Source organism: Trematomus bernacchii, unplaced genomic scaffold (assembly GCF_902827165.1).
Source record: "Trematomus bernacchii unplaced genomic scaffold, fTreBer1.1, whole genome shotgun sequence".
Lineage (NCBI taxonomy): Eukaryota > Metazoa > Chordata > Actinopteri > Perciformes > Nototheniidae > Trematomus > Trematomus bernacchii.
Genome location: NW_022987720.1, coordinates 26,146,575 through 26,159,582, shown reverse-complemented (window position 1 = coordinate 26,159,582; position 13,008 = coordinate 26,146,575). Strand labels below are relative to the sequence as shown.

General features: G+C 41.0%; 1 protein-coding gene across 2 annotated transcripts in view; it reads right to left on the bottom strand.

Annotated features, from left to right (window-relative positions):
• Positions 1-11,586, bottom strand: part of LOC117492333 (protein kinase C beta type-like) — a 97,644-nt gene extending 86,058 nt beyond the window's left edge. For both annotated transcript variants that reach the window (XM_034142518.1, XM_034142517.1), the window contains exons 1-2: positions 11,168-11,586; positions 9,523-9,554 (exon numbers count right to left, since the gene is read on the bottom strand). In XM_034142518.1, coding sequence (XP_033998409.1) covers positions 9,523-9,554; positions 11,168-11,349 — 214 coding nt within the window. In that variant the 5' untranslated portion in view covers positions 11,350-11,586. The remainder of the gene's footprint in view (positions 1-9,522; positions 9,555-11,167) is intronic.
• Between the last annotated feature and the right edge of the window lie 1,422 nt (positions 11,587-13,008).

Below are 13,008 nucleotides of genomic sequence, written 5' to 3'. Positions count from 1 at the left end.
GACAGGCAGGTAGGCCATCCAGTTATTTTAGCCGGCCCGGCTAAAATGATTGGTCGTGCTTTTTACAGTACTACGGCTTCCACAGATGACATTTTTTTATGGATTTTTTTGTCAAACCACTTAAGATATTCATTGCTATCGGGATGTTAAGAGCATTCCATGGAATATATCTATATCTTGGTGTTACACTGGATAGGACACTCTCCTTCAAGAAACACCTGGAGAACACCAAAGCCAAGATCAACACCCGCAACAACATCCTGCGCAAACTAGTGAACTCCAAGTGGGGCGCAGATCCACCAACAATCCGTGCAACTGCCATGGCCCTGTGTTTCTCTACAGCAGAGTATGCCTGTTCAAGCTGGAGCCGATCACGTCACACCAAACTGGTCGACACAGCCTTGAATGACACCTGCCGCATCATCACGGGATGCGTTAAGACAACACCTGTCCCGTGCCTCTATGCACTAGCCGGCATCTCTCCCCCACACATCAGACGACTGGGTATCGCTCAAGATGAACGGAGAACACAGGAGACAGACATCAGACACCCCTTGCATGGCCATGTAGCACCCCCACGCAGGCTCCGATCCAGAGCCAGTTTTGTGCAGACAGTCCTGCCCCTCCAGACAACCAAACAAGCAGCAAGGACCAACATCTGGGAAGATGAATGGCAAAGACATGACACACGAGCTCTTGAATGGCTGGACAGAGGAATCACACCAACGGAAAGCCTTGCTAGTGGCCACGACCTTGGCTGGACAACCTGGAAGTCACTCAATAGACTGCGTGTGGAACAGGGGAGGTGTAAAGCACTGATGAAAGTGTGGAACTACACACACGAGCTCTTGAATGGCTGGACAGAGGAATCACACCAACGGAAAGCCTTGCTAGTGGCCACGACCTTGGCTGGACAACCTGGAAGTCACTCAATAGACTGCGTGTGGAACAGGGGAGGTGTAAAGCACTGATGAAAGTGTGGAACTACACCACAGAAGACACGTGCAGCTGTGGATCAGTGCAGACAATGTCCCACTTACTGGAATGTGCCGATGCCCCCCAGTGCAGTCCAGAAGACCTGGCAGAACCTACCCCATCAGCTGTGGCCTGTGCCCGATACTGGCAGAACGACATTTGAGATTGCTACGGACTCGAAGAAGAAGATGGAATATAACAAAAAGTGTATCTCGAGCCGGTTTCTCAAACTTACCTACCCTACCTTTAAGTAAAAGATCTGAACATTTCTTCCATCCCATGAGCATTTTTTAAACAGGTTTCAAAAGTCTGTTGGTTGTTTGTCGTTAGGACAGAAATATCCAACAACTGTTTTCATGGATGCAGAAACAAGTTATGAGAGATGTTCATAGTGCGATCCATCCTATTGCCTGTGGTGATCCCCTGACGTTTCTGTAACCCCAACATAAGGTTGGATGAATTTGCCAAATCTCCTACTGACATTGATTTCCTCCACAGGTTGAACTAAAATCACTTAGTCCATATCTTGTCTGTTTTAACTTGAGCCATTGTCAGGTCAAATGTTGTGCAGTGCTTTGTTTTAGGACCAAACACCAGTAAGACTATGACCTTTCCTCCAGGAAGATGTAGAATAGATGTCTAAATGTACCAACATTTGTTACACCTTCAAGCAACTGAGTGTTTTCAAATTGGATAATTTGGATTTAAAATCTTCTCAAAAATGTAATAATTCCCAACAATGAATATTTTAGCTAACATGATGGAGAACTATTCTTAATCATGCTTCCTATCTTTAAAATGTTAGATCTCTGTTGCATTAGTACACATGTATTCCATAGAAAGAGAAAGCTAATTATTCTACAAGATATTTAAAAGTACCTGCGGCCTCTTAAAGCCCACATTTTCGAATCTTTATTCTCGATCTGTTCTCTCTGTTCTCTCACTAACACCTTTTGTCTGCCTCTGTTGCTTTTCAATCCTTTTTTTTTATCCTTTCTGGCAATTTCCAATGTTCTCCCTTCACACCTACACACTCCCTCCTCTTCCATCCCCCTCTCCACTCCCCCATCCATCTATCCATCCATCCATCCATCCCATTTGGTGGTACTCAGTGGAACACTTGGGCTATTTATAAAAGCATCAAAGCCCACAGCTTCCAACACACCGCCACTAGAGGGGACGAGGGGGAGAAGGAGAGTGAGGTGGAAGGAGAAGTGTGGAGCTAGGAATGGTGGAAGGAGGAGAGAGAAGGAACTGAGACGAAGGAAGGACAGACGGAGGAGAGAAATATTAAGAAAGACGGAAGAAATGAAGGGTGAGAAAAGGGAATAACGGGCAGGAAGGTGGACAGGAAGTGGAGAAGAAAGAGAAAAGACAGGAGGTCAACAGATATCGGGGATACAAAGAGAAGACAGGAGGTGTTAAAACAAAAGACTGGATGACACAATCAGATATGTTTGATCCATTTCCCTTTGGATCTGAGTGATACACCTCTACATCAGTGTGTGTGTGTGTGTGCGTGCGTGGATACCCGTTTGTTTTCGTGTGTGTGTCGGTGTGTAGGAGGCAGGGTTTTGGATCCCGAGACCTCTCCGCCCACACAGGTTGGAGTTACCGAAGCACCTGAGCTACGTTCGCCGCCGCCAACAGACGCAGATGTTTTGCAAATGTTTACCAAGTCATTTGAACCTGAATAGGCGGAAAAGCGTATAATGTGAATACAGAGGAGCTGTGGGCACGGTGCCCAACAGCAGCTGGTGAAAGCGAGAGACACTCGATTAAACCGGCACAGAAAAGATGCCAGGAGTCAAAGAGAAGCTGGGAAATACAAGTCTTGAATTGTGCTTTTTATTTCAAAGAAGAAGTGCTAATAGCTGCAGCCAACAACACCTTTATGGGCTTGTTTTAGGTGCAATCTACTTTCCATGCCTACACCATTTTATCTCTTCCTCTCTCTTGTCTGTTTTTTTCCTGTCCATTATCTCCTCTGCATGGCGGACAAATCTCACCCACCACCTCTCTGCTCGAGTGCCGCTCCACAATACCTTTGTCGTTCATTTTCAACCAGCTGCCTTGTTTAATATATTCCATTTTATCTCACCGTCCTCTGGCTGCAGGAATGTACCATACATTCAGCTTTTCAAGAACAAGCAAACAGACTGCAAAAAGATGCACAGCCATTTGTCTTGATGGCGTCATCAGCGGCATGTTTTCATAAGAAGGCCTCATATACATTATAAAAGGATTATATTTAGGATGCTGAACAGAATACATTATGGAGAACTTACAAAGCATGCATCTCTCATTTCTGCCCCCAATTTATCCTTCCTCAATCCTGCATGATTTCCTCTTTTTTTCAAAGCAAAGCCAGCCCTCTCTTCTCTGTATCCTGTAACTATAGACTGCTCTGTATGTTTCATATTACACCAGGCTACATGACAAGCCAACAGAGGAAACAGAACGTTAGTATTTGTGTCTCTAAGGACGTTCCTTTCATCCTCCCGTTTTTCCTATGAGCTGCTTCCATTGGAATTTCCTAGGATATCACATGAAATTCTCTCCTTCCTACACACTTCCCACTCAATTTCTCCCTCTTCCTCCTCCCCCTATGAATTCAACCTTCACTTTGCTTCTCCCTCCTCATCCCACCATCCTTATATTTGTGCGTCGAAATTCCTTTTTGCCCTATTTGCCACATTTCTCACACTTCCTGCCTCTCAGTCCCCTCTCCATCCCTCTCAAGCTCTCTGAGGGGATAATTTGTCCATTATGCCAAGTATGTGAGGGGACAGTTGGAGGACACTCGACAGCCTGTTACACGCTGAAACCCAACTCATCATTAACACACTCAATTAGGAACATGTGCATAAACACACACGCAGAAAAAAAACGACCGTTTGGAAGAACTAGAGCACAAACAACCGCCTTTAACAAAACACAAGCTCATTAAAATGAACACAAGCTCATACCGACACACACAGAAACCTAAAAACTCTCACACATATTTCTTAGAAAACACCACGTTACATAACACAAGCTGCTACCGCCCATACACTCTTTCAAGTGTATGGGAAGCTGCAGAATCTCCCTGAGATCATGGATTGTTTACAGCTTCAACAATACTCAGAGAGCTTCTCTGACCAAAGATACTGTGTACATGTTCAGAGTTACACAATGTGGAAAACACAGCCTGCAGCGCTGCTTGTATGCATAGTACAAAAACGGCTCTGTTTAACTTCCTTTTTATTACTAATGTGCAATATTCAAACACTCGTCCAACCAATGAAAAGGCAGAGATGAAAGGAGAGGTGTAGAGGAGTTGTTGTGAATTAACACCCATGTTACTAGCTGTTAATTCACTACTTTTATATTTTCACTGACTTTATGATGTGACTTTTTTTTTTTTACCATGGAAGTGTTTGTGTGTGCTTGCTTCTTTATCTACTAGTGTTCTCAGTCTTTACAGTCCCCTCTATATGCACTGTCCCTTTGCAGTACAAATGTAAATATGCTCATCGTGAGACGACTAAAGGGTTTCTGATTCTGATCCTGATAGACAGGTGTTTAAAACTCACCTTCATAGACTTCCAATTTGAGTGTGTAGATTTTGTCTCGTAGAAAATTGGTCTGCTTTCAGCTTCAAATGTGTGTGTGTGTGTGGAACTAGATTACAGGCCCACAGTATGGAGTGTACTGTGCACGTTGTGTCTGAACAGCAGATATTGATTGGTGTGTAATGGAAAGTTTGAAGTGTACGGAAATCCAACAAGACAATCCAACGTACATTTCAGGCATGAAATAAGAGTTGTACACATCACATCATCTGAGGGTAGACATCCTGCCTTACAACACCTGGTAAAAGCTGCTGGTAGGGCGCAGAGTACCACAAAACACTGTGCAACAACTCATACATTGGACATATTATAACGTGCACTTAGTGAGCAACTAGTGTATTACAGTGCATCTAAAAATATATCTTTACTTGATGTAGCTGAAGCAAATGTAACTTCCTTTTTTCACACATGACAAGGCAGAAAAGAGACCAAGAGGAACAAGTGGCACACCGTTAAATGCTGCTAATGAAACTTTGCTTTGCAGCTCATAAGAAACTCACAGAGAAAGTTGAAGCACCTTGTGAGATAGTAAAGACTTGTCCACTCCCCTAAACTCACATTAAACAGACGAGCTATAATAAACACATCCCCAGCGTCTTATTCATGATATCCCCTTTCATTGAAAGACATGTAAACACACCGTCAGTAAACACTATTTCTCTCAAATCCTGAATTATTCATATAATAATAAACAAAGCAGATATAAATTCACCTAACCATAAACTGTGCATCAAGCTGCATACACACATCCACCTCAATTGACTTGTGTGAGAAGAACTATGTGACTGTCAAACAAACACAACCCCAGAGGCAAAGCACACCTAAAAACTGATTTCACTTTACTGAGGAGTGTATGTGTGTGCGTGCGTGAGTGCGTGCGTGCGTGCGTGTGTGCCCTTGCAGAGGAATTCCCTTTCTCCCTGAGCTCTAGGGAAATGATACCCTGCTCCAGACGGACAAATTGGTTGGAGACTAACTTAGGACAAACACACAAGCACACACAAACAAACTTAATGGACGAAGCAAACTGTTGCCTATCTGCCTAGATCAGGGGTCTCAAACTCAAGGCCCGGGAGCCAAATCCGGCCCGCGACTTCGTTTTATGTGGCCCTGCAAGAGCTTGCAAAGAATATAATACGTTTATTATACGGTTACATGCCACTTTACAGAAGCAGGTTGCCCATAAACTACATGTCCCACAATGCATCTCGTTTTGTGACATGCACTGAAGAGACTTGCAATTATTTGCCCTAGACTTCTGCTTTGTAGTTAATTACTAAGTTATTATCCTATCCGATAATAATCCAATTCAGAGGCAATAATATAATACAATACATTATTTTATATATATATATTATATATTTATGTAGTTACAACCGGCCCTTTGAGTGCAACCTTTATGCGAATGTGGCCCGCGATGAAATTTAGTTTGACACCCCTGGCCTAGATCATTCTCTCTCTCAAAAACACATACGTACATGATTTTGGGCACTATAGAGTGGTGCAGTGATGACATGTTTTAGTGTCTCAAGGGCTCCTTTGACAAAAAAAGGGATTTTCCATGGGATTTTGGAATATCGCAGTAAATAGGATCCATGGCAAACAGACGTTTATGATAGTCGCATATTTTGTTCAGCAGGATAATCTCCACATATTAATACTACTTTTATGATTTTTTTTTAAGCATAAATGCAATCCCCAGACATCATAAGCTAAAGTTAGGCTACAAACAAACTACATCACATTACTTCACGTCTCCATCGCTAAGCTAAAGGCGGCTAATGGTCGGCGTGATTATTTTATTCATTTATTAGCTATTGCTGCTTTGTAGAAAAATATAGGATTCGGAAATTCAAGTGGGGGTATTTAATGACGATATTGAAAATCTTGTATTAAAAACTGATCTTACTTCAACCAAAAACATTGACTTTAACAACAGGGAACCTGGAAGTCCTTTAATGCTCGCTCATTTCTGTGTTTAAGGACTCATTCCTGCAGCACTCTACTGTAGGGAAATCTGGATAATTCTCCTTTCCTCTTCCCCAGTCTTCTATACACTTCTATCAATGTTTCCTCCTCCCTGGTGTCAGAGTACAATAGGTGCCCCATCACCTTCACCCACACACCCTTCCTCCCCTGAGGGTCCCTACAGTGCAGCGGATGCTTCCTCTAAAGGACACGATACACACACCGGCCAATTACCATCCAACCCACTGCTGAGCTGAACAGCAGCTCGTCCATCCCACAGCATATAGACGGCTGCGTCTTAATAACTCACTGTTGCTAGGAGACGTACAAATCCTTGAACACATGCAGTTAGCTGTTAATACAAGTGGAAAAGACATTGATTTTAAGCAAACTGATGTAAAAAAAAAGCCCTAATGCATTTTTGACAACTTGATTTATTTTTCTGAAAGCTTATGTCATTCCCTGTGGCGGCTCGGGGGTGTAAGAAAATATAGATACACTTGAGTTTTGACATATGAACTGTATTGGTTTTAATGAATAGTTTATATGAAGAAAGGTTGGCAGACAATGGTTCATTCTATGTTGGGTTTTACAAAGACTGTGGTAAATGCAAATGCAGACCCAATCCTTACATAACCCAAATGTATTGAATCTAAAGCCCTCTTATACAATACCTATCGTATGAACAGATTGAACAGATTCAATGCATAGCCATAGTTGCCCATAAAGAGCAAGCTGAATCTGTCTCAAACGGTGGAAATTAGTTCAGAAAAAGCTATTTTCTCATAAGTGCAACAGTGCCTAGAGTAGAGGCAATCTTTTCTGAGTAGATGAAACCACCCACAGCCACAAAATCGGATGTCACACTACGTGTTATCATTTCAGGAAGTGATGAACTGATACAAAATGAACACTTTTTGTCTCAAGCTGTATCCTCCATGGAGGGGTGCACACAATTTAACTGTTTCTTGCTTGCTTGTCTCTCAAGTACACAATTGGCTTTTCTCACAGAAGACATTTTTAAACAAAATGCAGAGATGTAAACAAACAATAATGAAGAATTATTTAGCAGATCCTGGTATTGTGCATACTTGTTTAACTGTCTCAATGCAGTGGTTTATTTGAACACTTAATCAGAATAGAGCAGTATAGTGATGAACTATATGTATAACCGAAAGTTAGCACCACAAGGGCTCTCTTGACAAAAAGCACTAGGATTACCCCATTGGATTTTGGAATATTCCAGAACATTTTATTTGTGGCGAACACAAATTTAAGATATTTACCACATTTTGTTCAGAAGGATAATTTACACATTTAATGCCACTCTGTGACCTTTGAAGTAGCTAGCATTAGGCTATGAACAGACATCACGGTTGCATGGCTGTGCATCTCCACCGCTAAGCTAAAGCTGGACTCATAGTTTATTTAGTCACTTGTTGGCAACCACAGCTTTGATGATGACACATAACAGTGTCGGACATTCACCAGTGTGGTATATTATGTCGTAGAACAAAATGTGACATTCTCTTAAGCTTGTATTAACCACAGTCCTTATTTCAGGCTTCTTACCAAAAACACAAGAAGAGGGACTAGGAAGTGGTAAACTGCTACATCTTTTCTGGGTTTTAGGACTCATTACTTAAAGGGGACCTATCATGCAAAATGCACTTTTGTACGTCTTTTATACATGAATATGTGTCCCCGGTGTTCCAGGGAACTCACCAAGTGTCAGAAAACACAACCCTCTCTATTTTCCTCCATACCCAAATCTCTAAAAAAGGGGCTGCAACGGATCTGATAAAAACTGATCCAGATTTGAACACTGTCCTGACGTCAGGACGGTGGCGCTACGGCTATTGGGCCAACTCCACCAATCAGGAGGAGACAGCCACGGCCATTGCCGTTCGAAAGCGCTGGAGACGCTGTAGTGCATATGCCAGGCCTCTAGATGGTGCTGTTCTCACTGAATCTGCCCTTGCAAAAACAGAGCTAAAAATGTCAAATTGAGCAAAATGAGGCATGGCTAAAATGCATGATCTGTTTGGTATTTTGAAAAAAAAAAAGTATAAATATGCCTTATATAGGTATGGTCCTACACTATATTATTCAAATATAGCATGATAGGTCCACTTTAACCACTCTATAGAGCTGTACTTGTACTTTTCCTGCTATGAAATTGTGAAAAAGCCCCAATTGATTATACATTTGATGCGTTTAAAAAGAAATGGAGTTACTATTATACAGCACTGTTTCATGCTGACTCACTTCCTTCCACTTCCTTGGTCACCCTCCAACTATCGATACCTAAATATAACCTTCAGTATGCTCCACTGAACAAAGTCCTGCCTCCACTACCAGACTTCTTCTTCTTCTTCTTCTGCTGCAACATGTGATTCCCCACAGAGGCTCACCACTTATCTTGAATCGCTCTCTTTATATGATAAACCCACAGGTACATTTATCTTCAACTCACATTATCTTCTCCAAATAAATCATTTTTAATATCCAAGCCTGCACATCTCACCAATATTTTATAACGTAGGAAATCAGTTGTCTGTTCTTTCTTTTCAGCATTTCTTTTGGTGCAAGCTTTCAATGTGTTGAGCTTATGACGATTGAATCAAGATTTATAGTTTTGGTAAATAGTTGTATTAAACCCAGTTAAAAAGGAAAGACTGAATAAATAATGGCATGCCCTCATTCTTCTTAAATGCCTTTTTCTACTTTATTTTAAATAATTTGTGACTTTTGAATCCGGAACAAGAGCTAAGAGAGCTCGCATTGAAATAAAGGAAGTAAAGGGAAAGTGATATGTAGACAGTAGCAGAGAGGTGGAGAGAAAGACAAATAAACATGTATGACAAAGGAGACTAGAAAAAAGGATTAGAGAAGGTAATCTCTGATCATCAAGCAACGGAGCACCAGCTAATAATGCGTGTGTGTGTGTGTGTAATCCACGTACCTTGACACTGGAATCCCTGCTTGCCAAAACCCCTGTGGATAAAACATAAACAAAAAAACAGGTTGAACATTGTACAGTCACAGCAGTTCATACACACACACACCTTAGAAAATGAATCCTAAAACTCTCTCTTTGCCTCAAGACATGTGCGTAGAAGCAATGTCAGATACTGTCTGCCATTTGTGTGCAACGCTAAAGCTTTTTCCAAAAGAACCCACCTAAACACAAACACTGAAGTATGCAGGCAGGGAGGACTTTTGATTGTTGTGTGAACAGTAGAATAGATGCACTGAGGTTGAGTTATGTCCACAAACACACCATAAACTGTTCTGTGGGGCGGGAAAATCAAACATGTTCTTTTAATTATAACTAATGACCCAGATAAATAGACTTTGATAATGTGAACGGTTTAAGAAATACCCCAGTGTTCATCTATTTAGTTTATAACAACCAGTGAGATCATCCCATAAGATTCCCATGAACACACACACACACACACACACACAAACACAATCTTTTAGGTCATATCATTTAGCCATTCAACAAATTAAAAACCCATCACAGGAGTTAAATAATGGCCATTTTGGGAATAGTGCACAGCACAGATAATAATAAACGGGACAAATTAGGCCAACCTAGAGCCGGAAATTAATTTGATAACCCGGCGCAGTCACTGTCTAGTAAACCCTGGTGGGTTGCATGGTGACATGTCTGCACAGGTTATTAATGGGAGAACATATAGAGAGAAGGAAGAGGAGCAGGAAGAGGAAGGCTCAAGTTGAGTTTTGACCCATGTGAGACACTTTTGGTTGTTGGCCGCCATTCAATGTTTGTTTTTTCTCAGTTCCTCTTCCTACCTAATACCATCAAACATTGGCCTGCAGCTTTCCCTTTCTTACACTTGTGCAGCCCACATATCTCTAGGTCTTTCCTCCTGCCCTACCTAACACACATATAGCATCAACAAGTACAGTACATGAATAACACTGAAATCAATGTTTATTTTGAGGAATCTGCAACCAGTGCAGAACCTCCCACTTTCTTTATCCTTCCTAGCCTACTATCAAACACTACAGCCATTTTGTCTTCTTTTTTTTTAATATAAATAGGCCTAATCGCTCCATCTCTCTCAAGTTTTTCCATTAAAATTGTCATTGAATCATGAACAAAACATAACTTTATATTCAATTTCTTGTTGCACCTTCTAATGAATATACTTGAATAATCTACATTATTAACTACATTTGCAACTAGTTAGCAAGCTTTAGAATGAATATATCTTATATGTATAGCATATTTAGTAGTAGGTTAGTCTATTATAGTGTATTCTAACTTATTCTGTATGTTTGTATATTGTGAACGCTATATATATATCTTTCTACTGTTAACGTGAATATATTTACCTTCTTTAAGTTTATTTTTAATTGATGTGCCTTTTTTATATGCTGCTGTAATAAATAAAAAATCCCAATTTGTACTCAATTAAGTACATCTAATATAATTCAAATGAAACCTAATCTATATATCTATAGATTAGACTATATATCCTACATCTTTCAATTTATGTACCTACTTTATTCCATGACAGCACCAACAATAGCAATAAACTAACTGAAATGAAATCATGTTTCCTCCCCTCACTCACCAGATGAAGTCGGTGCAGTGGCTGCAGAAGGTGGGCTGCTTGAAGAAGCGCGCGATGAATTTGTGGTCCTTCACCTCGTGCACGTTCTTTTGGCGGAGGGCTCCCTGGCGCGCGAAGCCCCGCATGGGCTCCTCGCGACCTCCGTCCTCCCCGTCGCTGCTGGCCGCCGCCGAGTCTGCCATTCTCCCGGTCTGAGAAGCTGTCTCTTATTTCTGACTTTAACGAACCGACGCTAAGTTAGTTCGCGCCTCCGGGGTTGCAGAAGTCTTTTCTCCGGGCGCTGCTCCGAGTAGAGGGGGTAGAAACTGTGGAGAAGCGATCAGCTGGTGGTTGTCTTTCGGTAGTTTGTTTGGCTTTTCAGACGAGCTGCCGCCGCGCTGCTCTCCCTCCGCTTCCTCCTTTTCTTCTGAACGCTCACAGAACTAGCGACTACCGGGGTGGGAGGGAGAGGCGGAGAGAGAGCAAAGAGAGAGAGAGAGAGAGAGAGAGAGAGAGAGAGAGAGAGAGAGAGAGAGAGAGAGAGAGAGAGAGAGAGAGACGAGAGAGAGATATGATGAGAGCTATCGAGAGTCACTCATATCTCTCTCTCATGCTCTCTATATCTCTCTCTCCTCTCTCGCTATCATTAGAGAGAGAGAGAGATGTGTTGCTTTGAAGGGTTGAGAGGTGTTCACTTTTTAAATCCATTACAATCAATAGTTACCTGTGGAGAAAAAATGAATCTATTATAAGCAGCACATTTAAAGGAATGTAACCTGATTACCTTCCATTACGTTTGTATAATACAATGCAATTGAATACAAGGGGAAATAAATATCAATACCTAATGTAATACAAGAAGAACAATGTCAATTTAAAACAGAAGAAGACCCTTTATTAATTGTTGGTTTGAATTCACCAGTACACAGTACTAATACACACATTGCAATCTGAGAAAACACATGCATTTGTTATAGAGGTGCCAGAGCTTCCAGGTTTTCCTGTAATAATAATACATTTGATTTGTATAGCGCTTTTCCTAATGTTCAAAGAAGCTTTGACTGTACCAGGTGGCAGTTATGGTGCCTTGCTCAAGGACACCTCAGCAATGCAAGAGTGTTCCGAAGTGTGCCGCCCCATTAGACATCAATATGTTTATTCTATATAGAATAGACCAACAGTTAAGGTAAAGTTTATAAAAGCTAAAATAATCCATTAACCGCCATTTGTATTATCAGTAATATCCTGCACAATAACCAATCATTTGCTTATATGATTTAGGTTATTATTTTAACCTCATTTATATTTATCTCAACGGCCTGAACATTTCTGCCTAAAGTGCAGTTAAATTACATCGTTAAATTCGACTTTGAAAGCTGCTTTTCTGTATCAAATATTTAAATAGAATATTTTTAATGGAGAATTTATTTTTGTACCTTAGCAATTGCGTATGTCATACTTACAGTGAATGTAAAATGTTAATCTGAAGATCATCCATTGATGCAAATGCATGTAGAGGTTTTTGTTTATACATAAACGGCTTGCCTTCACATGCAAAAGTGATGATACATGCTCCATTTTGAGATTCATTTTTATCTGGAGCAAGTTATGCAAATGCTGTATACGGAACAGCAGAAGGATCATCATTTCATAAACCAGCACTATATACAGCAAACACTCAACACAGAGAATGACGTTCAATATTTGAATTTAAAGTGTTCCTTTCCAAAAAGAGATATAGCTCCCATTTGGGGAAGAAAAGTGCTGGCATTGAAAGCAAGCACAGTTGCTGAGTTCTGACTCATCTTAAGACTTTTGCTTTCAAAGGGATTTTGGAAGATCATCATCTGCGATTCTTGGAT